The 17,767-nt window shown below is 44.0% G+C and overlaps 1 protein-coding gene across 1 annotated transcript; it reads right to left on the bottom strand.

Moving 5' to 3' along the window:
- Positions 1 to 612: 612 nt before the first annotated feature.
- On the bottom strand, positions 613 to 17,767 carry LOC121582211 (fibroblast growth factor 10-like). Its single transcript, XM_041897866.2, has 3 exons — positions 16,541 to 17,767; positions 2,816 to 2,919; positions 613 to 1,595 (listed from the first exon to the last, which is right to left on the bottom strand). Exons 1-3 carry the CDS (start codon positions 16,863 to 16,865, stop codon positions 1,404 to 1,406), a joined length of 621 nt encoding a protein of 206 aa, XP_041753800.1. The 5' UTR covers positions 16,866 to 17,767; the 3' UTR covers positions 613 to 1,403.

Raw genomic sequence — 17,767 nt, 5'->3', positions numbered from 1 at the left:
TTTTTGTGGGCTGTAGATGTCCAACTTCCATAGCCTTACCTTATCTATATTTCCCTTTTTAAGGATTGAAGCATTTGCAAACTCCTAAGGGTCCGCTCCTTGTTTTCTCTAAAAACACTGGCTGGCATATGAATCTTGCACAGAATGTACCCCAGTTTGAGGTTTGTTTGTCTGTCTAAATTTTCCACAGTGAAACCACAAAGTCAATCCCTGAGTTATGAATGAATTTCGGAACAAGCTGTCAAATTTACTTATTGGATTTTCTGGCGTCTTGACGAGCTTCTAAACAGCTCATTCCTTCTGCTCCAACTGCTAGGAAATCTGACTTTTTTCATCCCTGTAGCCTACCTACAGTACCCAACTAATTCATGAAAGGGTTGGTAGTTGTGAGTTGATACGTCAAAAAGCACACCACAGTCGCCATTAATTTGTTACTCTGACCACTTAATAGCTGCTGTTGATCCAGGCATGTGATTTACAACTGGTTTTGTAGCTATAGTAAATGAACAACAAAAGCTGAGTTTAGGCCTACAGTATGCAATATGTGCTGTCTAGTGCTATGGTATTGTGAAATAAATAGGTGCAAATCTACAAAGAGACAATTATACATAGTAAAGAGAAATATATTTATTTTATTCATGTTTAAACGATAGATTAGTATTTAAAAAGAAGAGCATAAATGATAAAAAAAAGGAATTGTCAATTCCATATTTTTTGTCTTTTTGGTTTCTTTAAATATTACATAAAATAAATAATTTATTTTAAAGCAGTCAGGTAAAGGAATGGAAATACCCAATACAGTGAACTTGCATGTTAATAAGGTTTATGCTATGGTGCTAGCTTGACTAAATTCTCTGCATTTGACTCACTCCATGGCCCAGCTTCTCTTTCATCACACCTAAGTCACCTAAGTGCTTCCAGTACTGTATGTGTCTGTCACAAAGCATGAGTGTCAAATTCAGTTCCTCGTATGAGTTAGTACAGCATAAATACATGTAACTGCATCCACAGATCATCACAGACAAATACACATGGTACACTCTGCCCTTTGACCTTGTCTTCAGTGACGCTGAATCAGTGTCCCTTTTTTGTCCTCTTATTCAGTATTCAGTTTTGTCTCCAACAGTTTGTCCATTGAAAATGATTTGGCACAGAAAAATGTTTCATATTTTCTCCTGTGCCGAATCATAACTTAAAAACAAATCTGTGCCATCATCAGTCAGACTCCGCGACAATGAGTTCAAACAGTTCCTTTACATAGTGCCTTCCTTTCAGAAAATATGTATAGTCTTTGCAAATCAAAAACATTGACTGCATATGACTCCATTATGTCTTTAATGGTTCCCAGTCTTTCCTCAGTGCAGTGAAACATTCCCAGGGGAAGGAACTGTCCAATGCGGTGGCTACACCACTATGGGCAGGAAGTGGGTGGCAGTGTTTTTCCTTCGTGTTTTTTTGCCCCTCATGGACTTGCCGTTGGCACTCAGCCCCACGAACATGGGCTTCTTCTTGTTCCGCCACTCTGCCGAGGCATAGGTGTTGTACCTGTTCTCCTCAATCCGCTCGGTCAACCGACAGTCAACACCAAAGTCCCTCTGGAGAACAAACAAGAAAAACAAATTGTGAGTGATTCGACAACTTTGGCAGCATAGGCAATGGAACTGGGGTCTACATTTGCATCATTTATTCAGTAAGTAGAAGTTCTCATCCAGATATCCAGGTTGGTTGGCTCCAATTAGGCAAGCTAAACAACAATATAAATGCAGTCTTGCAGAGTCATAATGGCAGTGGAGTCCATCAGGCTTCTAACAGACTACTCTTGTCATTTAGTGCCCTGACTAACTAGACAAAAAAAATGGATACAGTTGTGATCCCGTAAAGAATGTTCCTTTCCCAAATGCTCTTTAGCCACAGCTGTTCAAATTGATTCCAGAAGTCAAATGAATGTTCCCAAAGCATATGAGAATATTTTGGAGACGCTGCCCAGCGTTCAATTCACGTTCGGCTACCTCTTTCTCATGGAAACTTGTGTGAAAATAATCTCCCACAAAATTGAATATATTAATGTAGAACCAGCTAATTATAATGTAATACTTGTATAATGAGGGACAGACATGCCACCAATACTTTTCTGAGTGAATGACAGTACCTTGGTGTGACAATTTCGAATACGTCATGGGAATTTTGTTCCCTAGCTAGAATGCTTTTTGTGTCTCATTTAATCTGATTTCACTACTGAGAGAGCCGTAGTAACAGCCTTTCACTGTTATGTTTCAGATGCTGTGTGAGAGCACATGAAACAGTGCCGGTAGCCCTTGAGGGCTTTTAGTAGAATGGAGAGGCTGTTGTATTGTGTTTCTCTGGTCTGAATAGAGCAGAGCACAAGGACGGTGTGGTATATGGGAGGATATGTGTGTTTGGGAGAGAGGGGCGGCAGGGGCGTCTCGGCTTACTTTCTTCAAGACGACAACTCTTTTGGCTGGGCCGACTTGTACTAGGGGATTATTTACGGGCAGTGGAGTGGAACTGTCCTTTAAAACAACCCCAGGCTTCTCTAAGGGCCCGGGGACAGGGGAGAGAAGAGCTCTCACACAACATCAAAGGACCCAGCTCCTTAAGAGAGTATAATATGGAAGAGAGTTAATTTCAACAGTAAGGTGGCAGTGCAAAAGCACTACCTGGCAACTAACTAGTGAGTGTTCTGAACACTGAATCAGTCTAATGGGGAGTTTGTATACTCAACGAAATAATTAGCTCCAGTTTTTGTAGGGATATTGTTATTCTGTGTGTGAATTTCAGTACAGGCTAAACTTACTGCGCCATAAAGCTCTCCTTTCTTGCTGATTGCCAGGTAAAAGTTACTGCTGAGCCCCTTGATGGCCACGATCCCAACATCCACTGACTTGATCTCCAGCACACCTGGAAGACACACAGACATTATAGGTTAGTTATACCAGGCCAATACACTGAAGTGATAGTCATTGAATACTTGAACTGCATTGAGAATAAATGCTTGAAAAAGATAGCAGTGTCTGTGTTTTTGACTGCATACAGTTGTTAGGCTTCACTGTTTATTTAAGCAATAATGCATGAGGGGGTGTGGTATATGGCCAATATACCACGGCTAAGGGCTGTTCTTAGGCACGACGCAACGCGGCCCTTAGCCGTGGTATATTGTCCATATACCACAAACCCCTGAGGTGCCTTACTGCTATTATAAACTGGTTACCAACATAATTAGGGCAGTAAAACTAAATGTTTTGTCATACCCGTGGTATACTGACATACCACGGCTGTCAGCCAATCAGCATTCAGGACTCGAACCATCCAGTTTATAATTTCTGTTATAGCATGCAGGCCAGTTGATTAAGTATTACAGTGAATGTAAGTGGATACAGTATGTTATAGTCCATGATGTTGTAAGTTACTATAGTCTTTTCCAGTATGTTTACTGAACATATTGAGTCATCTACATAAAAAAATATATATATAGAACTGCAGGCCTTGTCTACTGAGTCACACTGGGAGGTCGAGTCACACTGTTATCCCTGCCTGTTATCCCTGACCATGTTTTGAATAATCACAGTCATCTTTGCTTGATCCCCCTCAGTAAACCACTGACTGGCTGCCTGGCTGTGTGTCTCTGTGCCGGTCATGGAGAACAGACAGGCTGAGCCGCCATTTCATTCCCATGCTAACGGGCCATAAGCCCTGAGTGAGAGGCGTTGGCTGGGGCTAAGCCTTGAAAAAACAATTTCTTTGCTTTTGTTTGTTTTCGGAGTGGAGCGGCACGCTGGCGAAAACCGAAATGTCCATATCAGTTTGCAGTCTAAATGTTTCTTGAACCAATTAGTGATTTAAGATGTGGTAACCAGTCTCCTTCATCCTAAAGTCAATTATATAAACCCATAAAGCTATCATGGGTTAGGAGGGATTAGCTCAGGACCAATTCTGGCGGAAGTTGGTCTTTGTAGCAAGCAGGGAGGCATGGAGGTGGCTGGTCTGGCCCAGTGTGGAGCCTCCTAGCCTGGGTCAGAGGAGAGGAGATATTGCCTCACAAGGTGGCCTTTGACAGGCCAGAGTCAGGGTAGCTAATGGCACCTGTCTACACTGACACTGACTTACCTTCAATCTTCCCCCCAGTGACATATTTTATTCGTGCCATCCCTCTTTCTCACTCCTGGGACACACATTTGTAACATCCTGCTGTCCTGGTGTGATTTTATGGGCAGCCTGAGACAAGGGGGGACCCAGTTTTAGGAGGGCTGTTGCAGGATTCTTTGATCAGGGGTAAGTTGCTCAGGCATTTACCCTTAAGTACTTGTTCAGCTGGACATATCGCTCCTCTCCATATCTTCCTATTTGGGCTATGTGTCCTGTCCCTGTACTGGGTTACATGTTATGGTTAACGGTTTTGCGGAAGAGTATCTCACTTGGGGACTCTAGTCTACCCCTGCTATGGACTTTCCCATGTAAACCAATTTCAACTTTGAACCAATACAGTCTGCAGCTGTGGATTCTACTCAAAGGTCATGACCTCTTTCAGACTCCTCACCCCCTAATTTTTCTTCCACAGTCGAAGACTGAAATTGTACCTTGTATGTGTAACACAGGAGGAGTGTGAAAACATATAAGCATATTTCTAAAGGTGCTATTATAAAACTCATGACACCATAAAACTATGAATAGATATTCCATTGATGCAGAGTAGAAATAAAGAAATTCCAGTTCCTGCACTGAAAACGAACTCCTAGTACATTGTCAATGCCTAAGCTAAACCATTTAGTATGAATTGGCGGTGATGTTTTATCTGCACCTGTGAACCGGCAAAACAAGCAGTGTGGCCGCCACTCAACAGACGGATTAGACAGGCTTCTTTATACACAGCGGGCGTGAGAGAGCCCCTTCCGTATGGGCTCTGGTTGCACACAGCTATTGAGTGTGGTGGTAAGGCTATCCGGCCTGCTCTCTGCTCCTCTGCCTTCCCTCAGGTTCATGAACAGGGGAGGGATGAAAGGAGGAGAAGAGAAGTTGGATGACAGTCAGTGGGATTAGAGAGGAATAAACCCTGATCAAAGGGAGGGAGAGAGAGAGAGAGAATGAGAGAGAGGAAATGCCAATTGATACAGGTGTATTGAGCCTACTTTGAATAACTAAATTGTACAGAAATACAACACACTGCAAAGACATGCACGAACTTTACAAACTCACACTGACTCACAGTTAAACACGCAAACACACAAGCCCTGTCGGAAAATACCCGTCTTTGCGTTCTAAATAGTAGGCATTTTGGGTTTGTGAAATTTCTAAAATGTTGTATACTTTAAATGCCATCATCTAGGACAATTCGCTGCACACTATTGAGGGAGAGAATCGTCTTTCAAGACACGTGTGTTTGATAATAGCTGAGAATCAGCTGAGGGGAAGCTCTGTACCAAAATGAACAAAAGGCGGAAATCAACGCAATTGTGCATTAGATTACACATTCTCAGTAGGATGTAGTATGCTGATATTTGTTGCTTAATGCATTCGTTTTACTAAACAGTACGTTCTAAATTCTGTAGTATGTAGTACTATTAGTACACAGTATGTAGTTTAAGTAAGTAGTAGGAATGTCAGATTTCAGACACAGCCACACACACCTTCACCATCTGCACAAGAGTGAATGGTTCAAAACAAGTTTTAAGTTTGAGCTCCCCTGTAATATAGGTGACACTGCAGTATTTTATGTAAGCTTGCAATGTCAAAATAAGATCTATCTCTGCCGTGTTGAAAGTCAGGCACCTGTTTTCGCCGTTTGCTTTGGGCCGTTTGATGTGGTGCGTTAAAGCAAAACCCTTTTTTATGACCCCCTTGCCAGTCACCAGAACCATCACCTGTACTCTGGAGTTGAAAGGCAGGGCTGTAACAAAAGGCTTAAATTGCAACAATATTCTATCTGATGACGGCACAGAACAGACCAGAGACTGACACATATTGCTCCTGGCAGCTCGGCACAGCACAGGGCCAGACCCATTTGTCTTCAGCCCCTCCATTCACAACAGTAAAACGAGTATCCTTACTCTATCTCTCTCTTTGCTTCATTCCTCTCTCTCTTATCCCTCTCTTATCTCTAACTGCATCTACGTCTGTTTCTCTCTATCTTTCTCTTCACTCTGCCCCTTTTCCTGTCTCCTCACTCTGTTTTCTTTTTATGCTTGGGGGGTTGTTTTTTTTCTCCCTCTGGTTGGCACGTCGCCCAAAACTTTTAGTTCTATTTTGTGAGGGTGGACTTTTAAGTGCAGCGAAACAGTTTTATGACCAATATTGAAAGTGTAATAGCCAGAGTTTTCTTAACAAACAAGAAAAAAAGGTGCTGACATTCTGCAATCAACATTTTTCAGAAACTACGAAGACAAACACCTGTGTATATAACAGGACTGTGTTAGTTTTATATGGCAGATTAATAAAAACCAGCCCCAAGGTCCTGTAACAGTCAACTGCAGTCTTCATTGCTAATGAAGGGTTAGTTCCAGAGACAGTATGGACAAGACTATATCAGAGTCCAAAATCAGTTTTCCGCCTCATTTCACTGTATGAAGCTGTATTTGTGCTACCTAGAATTGAGGTCCAATGTTTGCTTGCCTCACTAAAGGAATTTACTGCTGCACACAAGAAGAGGCAGTGTGTTTATGGTGTAATGAGATACTGTATGAGTGCAGGTAAAACATTTCTGAAATATCTTTCTTTAGATAAGGTGAGTCATCTGACTTCCATCTCTTTTCAACCTCAATTGGTCGATGTGGTTTCACAGTATTTGAGTAATTTGTGTTTCTTGGGTTTCTCCTACAGTACAGTTGGCAGAGGCTAGGTCTGCTAATTACAGCGTTACTGGAGAGCAGACAGTCTTCTGGTGGCTCAGTTCAGTTGTGCTGGCTGACTGTCCATTGGGTGGTCAAGTCAACTGCCTGGTGTGACTCCCATCGGCAGCAGCCTTGGCTTCTACCCTGGGCTCTGTAGGTGGCCTCTCTCCTCCCCCCGCCCCCCACAGACCCCCTATCTCCACATAGGGCCATGGTTTCTTGGCAGGGTGACAGAACTCACGTTATCGCATCTTGTCAAAATTACCTCAACGCTTTCACATTTGTAGCTTCATCCAGCCGGCTTTACTACTGAGCCTCTCCACTTCTGTACTGTATGCGCTCACATGTTCGAAAAGAGTTCAACGTTATGTATAGAATGCCACACCCTGAGATTGGCAACACACAGCCAGAACACTACTCACTCTACTACAGAACATACAATGCATGCCCTATTCTGAGAGAAAACAGACCTTTTCTCATCAACACCAAGCATCAATTTGATACTAAAGTTTAAGCAGCTTAGATGCCACAAGACCACCAATGTCGTCCCCCCAGAGTGTGTGCATAATTGTCCTGGGAAACCTAACTTGCTGCCCCTATGACAGGCATGTCTTTCCAATTAACCTAGCAGATCTAGGGGTGTAGAGGCAGCTCAGGCCCTATTAGGTGGGGGTGGGATGGGGGTAGTTGCCAGAGAGGTTGGGGTAGTGGCAGGAGGGCCTGGGGTAATGGCAGGAGGGGTTGGGGTAGTGGCAGGAGGTAAGTGGCAGGAGGGTTTGGGGTAGTGGCAGGAGGGATTGGGATTTTGGCAAAAGGGGTTGGGGTAGTGGCAGGAGGGTTGGGGGTAGGGGCAGGAGAGTCTGGGGTAGTGGCAGGAGGGGGTGGGGGTAGTGGCAGGAGGGATGGGGGTAGGGGCAGGAGAGTCTGGGGTAGTGGCAGGAGGGGATGGGGTTTTGGCAAGAGGGGTTGGGGTTTTGGCAGGAGGGGATGGGGTAGTGCCAGGAGGGATGGGGTAGTGGCAGAATGGGCTGGGGCTGGGCCTTAGCTGGGGTAGTGGCAGGGCAGGGGAGGGGGCTGGTTTAATGGCAGTAGAGGGGCCTGGGGGACTGGGGTAGAGGCAAGGAAAGGTGAGGGGCTGGGGTAGTGGCAGGGGAGGGGCGACTGGGGTAGTGGCAGGGCAGGGGGGGCTGGGGAACTGGGTTTGACCCTGGGCTGGCTCCTGACAGCAGTGCCTCGCACCTTTGATCTGGCCTCCACAGGCCTCTGGCTCCCAGGCTCCTGAGAGATCAGTGCAGCAGGGTCTGGGCTCTCTTGAGGGGCCGGCTTCATTAGACTGCAGAACAACACAGCTCTCCCCCACCAACCCCCCTCTACACCCCTCATCTCCCCTACAAACTCCCCCCTGCCTCCTAAACATGGTCAGTGGTGACTCCAGATGAACTTAAGGTTAGGGAGGGCTGTAAAAGTGTTTCCACAGTTTATCTTAGGCCCTTTTGAAGATGATATTGCTGCTCTGCTTCCATTGTATGGCCCATGACTGGATATGAGAAGGTTAGGCACGTGTAAAGTCTACGTTTTCCACTTGAGGCACAACTTTCAAATAAAATTATGATCTATTTCCACACGAGGGAGGATGTTGGGATTTTAGAGAAAAATACTGACAATTCAAAACAATTCTATATTATATTAAAACAATGAATTCAAATGCTCTTTGCAGAAATAGACAAAATGTGTCACTTCTAAGAGAGTTAGGTTTCAGTACAAAAACTGTCCTTCTTGTTTTGTTTCCACTTTTCAACAATCCCAAGTTTGATTTGCATTACTTGAGGTTAGAGTGACTAACATCTAAGGCGAGAGATCTTCCCTCCGACAACTGGCGACAGCCTGATTGACGATCTGTCAAATTCACTATGACACAGGGGTTCATATCCGTGGAATGACTTCAGCGTTAGGGGCAGAAGGAACACTAGATCCATTGGGAAACACAAACGCCAGTGTGGCGTTGTGGGAATTGTATACTTTGTGAGTAATTGAAAGTAGGACAATATCCCACTCTAGCCGGACAAGCCGTTCAAAGGTTTGTGCAAAAGAAAACTTGAGGATGTTTTCACCATCCACTGTCATTGTAATTTACGACTACTCAATAATTTTTTGTTTATTAGTTACTTTTCACAGATATTTTACACCACGATGGGGGTTACTCATATAAGTTGGTAGTAACTCATCGGTGACTGGCTAAATCTGTATGATGGTGCTTTCAACTTATTCATGGCTGTATCGTGACAGGAGCGTGTGATGGATGTGGTGTGAATGTAGCCTATTGGTGCTAAATAGTGCAACATCCAATGAAAACATCACCTGTTCACTGTCTACATCTTCACCTAGCGACAGTTAAGTTAGCTTAGCAAAGTTAAAGAAAATTATTTTCACGAGGCTGCCAAGTTGTGTTTTAGATCCATCTCCACACAGAAGTTGTACATCTAATACTTCTTATCCATCCTGCTGTCAATATTGTTTGTTTTCTTTGCCTGAAACATGCATCCACAGCATTCTTACACGGGAGAAACACGTCAAGCTGTGTGTGATTTTAAACCTGGCAGCAAAGCATGATTAAAAGCAAATCCAGATATTCAGAAGAAAATAATCACCTGTAATGAGTATAAATGTGTTGTTTCAAATACCTGAGCTCTGTTTTCCAGCCAACAGATAGCATTAGATTTCTCTGAGATAGAACATTCACATTAGCATGGTTTGAGATCAGCTTACAATGGTGGGTAATAGTACCACTGTGTATTATGTCATGGTGGTTTTCAGCACGTTGCAAACCAAATTAAATTCATGTTGATGTTCACGGTGGTTTCAGAAAAAATGCAGTCTTCTCAGATAATGTGATTTACCTAATGCTATTGGTTCTGCAGCATGGTACCTATGCCAGTAAATGTCAAAACGTTCCATCGGGCACTGAGTGCTTACCATATGAATGTGTGTTTACGGGTTTGATCTGGCAAGGTAATTTATAACCTTTCTTGCATTTTGCATACTGTATGCATGCGTAAACATAATGTTGTGATTCCAATTGTTCTGGACATTCTATAGACTCTTTGAGGCACGGGGGGCCAATGTGAAAAATGTATGCACTCACTAACTGTAAGTCGCTCTGGATAAGAGTGTCTGCTAAATGACTAAAATGTAAATGTAATGAACCCGGGGTCACTGGGATTTAAGGTGCCATGTTTTTGAAGTCCAGATGCCTTTTTACTGCTGGGGAAAGTACAATGCACTGCAGCACTCAAGCTCTAGGCCTAACAAACTAATCCTCTCCAGACCTATCACCACAACTTTCAACATTTCCTGCTGAAAGTGCATCAACAGCTTTTCCTCTGGTTGTTGTGTTGGATCTGTTGTCTTAGATCCCTCTAGATTTTGGGCAGGAATTGAGTATGTAACACGTACTTATTTACACTTTATTCTGTCACCATCAAACACACACACACACACACACACACGCACGCGAACGTGGCGGCACACAGGCTCTGTTCCCTCTTATAAATGTCAGAGCAGGCACCCATGTGGACGGGGCCAGTGTTGGGCCAGCGTTGGTCCAGTGTGGGAACGTGTTGCATTAGTAGCCAGTAAAGCAGTGGGGGTCGGGATATAGGATCTGTGACGGATAAGATCCAGGCTCCCCCACGACCCTGCCTCTTGCGCACGCAATGGGTAATTAGCTGGCATTCCTTCCTGCTCCTTTAAAACGGGACGGGCTGTCCAGATGCGTCTCTGGTCCGAGCACTGGTCTCCCTGCTCTACCTTTGATGATTCCATTAAGACTCTCTCCTCTCTTGCTCCCTCACTTCCATCTGTCCCACCACACTCTGTGTGTGTGTGTGTGTGTGTGTGTGTGTGTGTGTGTGTGTGTGTACATACATCTTGAACGTGTTGTGATGTCTGTGGTTCTCAATGATTTGCGACTTTGACCTAATCTAGTGAATGTTTGTGACATTGCAGCACCTAAACACATGAAACATGCTCACATTTCCTTCCCTGGACAGCCTACCATACAACTACATTGGCCTATACCATTGATGCCTTATCAAGTTAGATTTAGCAGTGCATCTTCCAAAATAGAGAAAATGCCATGTATCTTTACCAATCCTGCGCTCTGGGCAACAACATACTATTGCAGAGCTGAAGGTATGTTCAAAAGTTGCTCTTCTGTTGAATCATTCTTACGAATTGTGAGCCTTTGACTTTCTGGTTTGGTTTAAGGAATAAATAAATTCCTGCACGTCTTTGAGGGTATTGAATCTGCACATAAGGTAAACATTGAAAACTCAAAACCAGTTCATCAAAATAAAGATTGCCAACTTAAAATTCCAGGGAATTATAATCCATTCTTCAGAGAAGAAAACATCCCAGTAAAGCATTGGCGTTTACACAGAGCTGAGAGGTTGCTGACAGACAGAATAAAGAGGTGGGTAGGTGGTTTAGTGGCAGGACAGCATGCGGTTCATGAAATCTGTATCCTATTCCAAAAATGTTCAGATGAGTCAATGATTGACACAACAGTAAATTGATGGGTGAATATCAGGAAGCGCTGAAAGAATATGTGTAAATAATGATTTCTAAAGAATAGGGGAAAACTGTGATTCCAGAGAGCGATGCCTCAGTTCCCCCTTGTCCCCAGCGACTTTGGTCAGAGTCACCGCATAGAAAAATATGAAAACTGCTAGCTTTCCTTATTTGAACATACACATGCACGCACACGCGCACACACACGCACGCACGCATGCACACGCACGCACACACACACACACACACACACACACACACACACACACACACACACACACACACACACACACACACACACACACACACACACACACACACACACACATACACACACACACACAAACACACACACACACACACACACACACACATTGGTGTCTGCTTTTAATTACTGCCTGTTGGATGAGGCTGCATCCTCCTCCATTGATGGAGGTATTTGGGGAATAATAATGATAATAATAATATTAATAATAATAATATTGATAATAATAATATTGATAATAATAATATATTCCATTTAGCAAATTACTACGGTATAATAATTTATCCTGAATCTTTGAAGGCCTAGATTAAAAGAATCCCTAAACATGTTGCTTCTAATGAAAAGTATAAAAGGACCGGAAGTAGCAGTAAATTAGACATATCACATCACACAGAACTGCTGGAACACACATTCTCCAAACCCCTGGTCAAACATTTGGTCATTATTTATGAATCAGAAAAGAGAAAGTCTATGAAGATGTTAGGGCCAAATAGATTTTTTTTTAAACACTGACACTAACCTTTTGTACATCTACACAATCCTCATAACTCACTTTTATTGCCTCTGTGGTTAAGATTTCCCACAAGAACCATAAATGGGCACTCTAACCACAGAGAGGAGGAGAACACTCAAGAGAGAGTGCCATCCATGTGGTGCAGACGGGTGCAGTTACAACATAAATTTACACATTTCACATCATGGTTTCTTGCTATCCTCTCATAAACACGTTATAAAGACACACACAACCACACTCTTGCTAAGAGAAACACAAACCAGTGTTGGAACACACAGCCTTGTGTTCCAACACCACCATGAGGCATGTAAGAGCCAATAACTATAATTATGGGCTGAGAAAAGGGGAACATTAACACATAACTATTAGGAGCAATAATATTTCTACAACTTCCACTCGCCCCTTTTGTTTGTTCATCACTAACCAATCATATTAGTCCATTGCCATAGGTAACACTAGTCTATAGCCTGTTTCTTAGCTCTTTTGCAAAGACGTGGTTCTAATGCTGAGCCATGGAACACCAGAGCCCCCTTCCCCCATTCATGGTCTGGTGGAACCATAAAAGTACTAGATTTACCTAGCCCTCCCATCCTCTATGCTATTAAGACCTCATTTGCAGCACTTAAGAGGATTCCTGTTGTCAGAACCATTTCCTTTAATAAATCTTCTCAGAAATTATGAATCCTGCTATACAACCAGCCAGGCCAGCAGAGGACAACAAACACTATTAGGTTGAATAGTTATAGGGTCACTTTGAGTCAGTCAGAAGAGCTCTGGATTCAGCCAATATGGATCTAGAGGTATCTGTATAAAATGTTGCAATATAAAATGAAACAGCACCTTGTCCAGGGTCCTTGTCTACATGAAGGAAAGGAGTGGACCATGACATGACAGATGAAGTGCTGATACTACTAATTCACTGTGCTTGCTGTACACCAGCATCTCCTCCAGGGCTCAACACATCAACGATCTCCTAATGCACTAGAACTTGACAAAAACAAATGAGTTTGGCTTTAGAACAGCCCATTTTGGCAGCGATTGCCTGCAAAGCTAATTAAGCAGCATCAGATTAGAGTGAGGGCTAAATGGGGTGAGAGGAGGATAGATGGCTACTGGCCTCACCCCTCCGTGATGGACAGTCCACAAAGTTGACAACATGATTGGAAAGAGTCTGACTCTGTGGAGCTCACGATCCAACCTGCAGTTGAACCGTAAACTGCTAAGTCCACTCAATCAAAACTGTCAGGGTCTAATGATGCTCATTAGCCGGACCCCCTCCTCCCCAGTATCCCTCAGTTTATAACTTCAGACCACAGTCCACTGTGGATGAATGAAGTTTATTAGAGAGTGCTTCTTTCGATTCCAGTTTCTTTCATTGATAAGCAAAGTGAAGGGAGAGGAATGGGAGAGGGGTCCAGATGCCAAATCAGAGAACATCACAAGAGAAAAAAAACACCAATCTCTTATAAACTGTTTCTTATTGGTCAGTGACATTCTAGATTAGAACAGAAAATAGATTGGACATGTTGAATAACTCAGTGTGAAAATAAGCCGTTTGTTTGTTTGGTTCACACATGCAGTGCTCTAATACTATAATACTCTAATACTGGAGAGTAACGTCCAGAAAAACAGTGTGACACTGTGATACTGAGCAGATGGATTCTGAAAGGGAATCACACAATATGGGCTGGATTGGGTTTCAAACAGCACATAGATAGGTCTTTTGTAGAGGGCTGAGAGAGAGAGAAAGGGGCTGTGTAACACACCGGCCAGGCTGCAGCACAGACCTGACCAACACAGCACACAAAGAGGCTCTAAGAACACAGGTTTGTACTCCAACAGTGTAGCCTACCTACCTACGTATTTCTACAATGGTTATCATATAATTCTCCAAAAAGCTATGTTATCAGACTTAATTTTATTTAATTAGAAGATCTTTCATTCATTCGCCTTCTGACTCCACCGTACGTAAACATCTAGCCTCCGTACATGGGCACATCAAAGCTGCAGAGGATAAAGAACCTAACAGGCTACAATTCTGTGGGCAGTGGAGGCCTGGCCAGGCAATGCCTACTGGTCCTACACTATGTAATTAGAGACAAATTCATCATATTCTGCCACGCATCAGTCTACAATGACATTTGAGTTTACAGACAGACACACCTTCTCAATGTCTGCCTTGCCTTACAAGATATGGCACATTTTCACGCATGCTGGAGACACTCCAAGTGAACCTATTTCAGAACAGCACAAAACTGGAGCTAAGACAGTGAAGCCGTTCCCACATCCTACAGTCTCTGTCCTGATGAAGAAGGTCTTCTAATACAAGAAAACAAATTCCATGGTGCTGCAGGCTACTACCAGACTAAGAGGAGGTGACAGGATAGATGAACATGTACTCAGTACCATCTTACTGCTCATAAAGACATAGGATAATTGTTCAGCTGTCCTAGGGTTTATGACTGGACAAACTGCAGGGCAAGGACAAAAACAATCGCTCCCCCAAGCATCTCCCCCTTCACCACCAACAGATAGTAGTAATATTACCCTGCAGCTCTATCTTCCTGCTGCTCTGAGACATTTCAACTAGTCAACAAGTCTCCCTTTCTAGGAACAAACCAGGAGACCTGAAAAGAAACATACCAGTCTGAAGTCTCACCTGTAGTTTCTACAGTTTCCGAATAAATAATCCAAGAGGTGCTTATCACCTTATTTTATGCCACATCTTTGACTTTTCACCGCAAGCTGATAGGTTTCAAGTCAGACAGACAGAGAACATTACTGCAACCTGGTGGGCATTTTCCTTTTGGATTCATATCAAATGTTTTGTGTTTCTAAGTGGCGAGTGCCCAAGATGTTTTGATCCATTCAGATGGATGTATCACCCCCTGGTAGTTCTCTCACTTTACCTCCAACAGGCCCAGGTCCTATGCCTCCCCCCAGACATTCCTTCCTAGCCCTGTCTAGCTACACTTCAGATGGGACAGTATTAGGGCAGCATGGGATCTGAATTCCCCAAGAACTGCTCTGTCCATCTGGTTTCAGAATTATTACCAGGCAGGCTTGTGCCTAAGGTCCTTGTGGGAGCTAATGACAACTGCATTATATTCACATGTGGTGGGCTATTGGCGGGAACCACACACATGCATTGGACACTCACCACAAAATACTGCACACTTCTCTTTCTTTCTTTTCTTATTTTTTAACTTTCCATAAACAAGCAAGGTGCCCCTACAGCATATTGTAAAGTGGATTTCAAAAGATCTATGTATTACATTTCTGTCTAAAAGTTTTGTAGCATTAAGGGAATTTTTAGTGTAGATCAAGCCTAGGTGTTATAGTCGCGACCTGCTCTCAAGCCTTGAACTTTTGGTGGTTATTGACACGTCCACTTCTAATGGTTAAACTCTGAGAGTGCTGAACGCGAGAGGAAGCTCTGCTAATTGAAATTCCTTCAGCCATATCTTGCAGAGCCTCAGCGTCTGAGTGCACGGTCTGAGAAGAGAAGCCTCGCGCACATGGGCTCCATATGGCAAAGCCTTCTTTTATTAGGGCCAATGTGCGCACAGTGCGCTGACGGAAAAGGGCACAACAAGCTTGGAGAAAGCGTGTGGAGGCCAGGTGCTACGAGCTTTGGCAGGGGTGTCTGGGGTATCGCTCGCTGCATAGTAAACTTTACGGCACCCAGGCAGGCAAGTGTAGCGATTTGAGTAGCATAACATTGAGCTGAGAGATAAAATTCTCAGCAGGGGTGTGGATGGATACAAGCACTTCGAAACAGATATTCATGTCAGCCCATGACGGACACGGCTACGCAACTGGGAAGTGAAGATGATGAAAACCTCAAAGGACGAGAACAGTATATATGCCACTAGTAGCACTAGTTTTATTACATATAAAATTGTAATGATCAATTATAATATGTCACAAAAGAAAGCATATAGGGATGTGATCCCTAAGATATTTGCTCAGAGAGAAAAGGGTTATTCTGGCTATTTCCAATTGGTTTCAGTAGACGTGCTCTAAAGGAAAGTACACTGAGTAACTGAGGCAACAACCATGCTGCTATCCATTATCCCAGAACCTTCTGCTGCCCAGGCAGAGACACGAAACACAGGCTACACATCGATGCCCACTGTTGCACACCACAATACCAGGTACGGTTCTTATTATTTGTGTTGGCAGTGGATCCAAATCAAAGGCAGGGAACCAGAGAGCAGTGCCATAATAATGGGGGGAAACCACCGCCCCCCAAACTCTATGGGACCCACATGTGACAGGGATGAGAAAAGAAGCAAAACTCACAAAACATAAGCTGAGGGAGAGCATATTTTCTGGGGGGTTACTTACTGTAGAGATCGTCTTTGTTTTTGGTGCCATTGACTTTGCCATTTTTATCAATCCTGAGAAAGAACTTCTGATAGGAGTAGAGTTTCCTCTTGCGCACGTCTCCTTGGAGATGGTTATAGCTGCGCACATGCCGCCCCACAACAGTGTCTGAAGAGGCGTTGGCAGCCCTGGGCAAGCGCAGCACGGAGCGAGTGGCGACCCCAGGTGCATTCGGATGACACGTGGAGGGCAGTGGACAGTGCAGCAGGACGAGCAGCACCGAGAGGAGGGACAGACGAACGCAGGACCAGGCGGCGGCACCCTTAGTCACTGTCCATATGCACATTGTACTGGAGCTGGGAGGACTGGAGAAAGGCTCACAGAAAGGACCATGCTGGATGGGGGAGAGGGAGAAGGGCTGAGAGCGGGAGATGGAACCCCCGGCGGATGACGACGACAACACTGCTGCTGCTCTTTCTGTTGCTTATTCCTCTCGTGTTCCAAAGGAATGTGTCAACATCCATAACTCAAAACTGGGAAACAAGCACCTCTCGCCCTCCGCCGCTCACTCTCCTCGTACAATACAAATGAGAAACTACCTCTATCACCTCTGGACAGGATGAGATAAGGGGAGGGTTAGAAGAGGGGATGGGGAGACGCCAAAAATGTTCAAAAAATGAATAAATAAAACAAATCTAAACATAAACCCTAAAGCTGTTTCTCATCAAAATGAAGAATCAAAGGATGGGAAAAAAAGGGAATCATGTAATCCTTGCTTCTTCTGGTCTCTTTGGGTTATTCTCTGAAGTTACTTGTCTGTATAATGGAGCCTCTTAGCTGGAGCGTCTCTCTCTCGGTGTGCTGTGCTCTTCTATGTGGGGGAAGTGAGAATGAGAGTGCTGGGTCTCTGTGCCCTGGTCCCTCTGAGTTAGAGTAGAGTGAGCTGGAGCTCTCCTTCTCTTCTCTCCGTCTCTCTGAGCTGAGTCCCTTTGAGTGGAGTGGTGGAGTGTTGCTTCTCTTCTCTGAGTGCCTCTTTCTCTCTCCTGTTGGGATCCCTGCTGAGGAGCTCCTCTCCCTGTCTGTCTTGCTGCGCTGAGGTGAGTCTTGTCACTCTTCTCACCTTATTTATCTGACGCAATCCCCCCCAGATGTAATCTCTTAGGATAATTGGCAGTCTATGAAAACCAGTTGGCTTTGAAGATCTATGTGTGTGAGTTTTTTTTAAAATGTTGCTTAGTTGCTTGTGTG

The sequence above is a fragment of the Coregonus clupeaformis genome, chromosome 15 (genome assembly GCF_020615455.1).
Source record: "Coregonus clupeaformis isolate EN_2021a chromosome 15, ASM2061545v1, whole genome shotgun sequence".
Taxonomy (NCBI): Eukaryota; Metazoa; Chordata; class Actinopteri; order Salmoniformes; family Salmonidae; genus Coregonus; species Coregonus clupeaformis.
The sequence above is the reverse complement of the archived record's forward strand: the minus strand, read 5'-3'. Positions and strand labels throughout refer to the sequence as shown.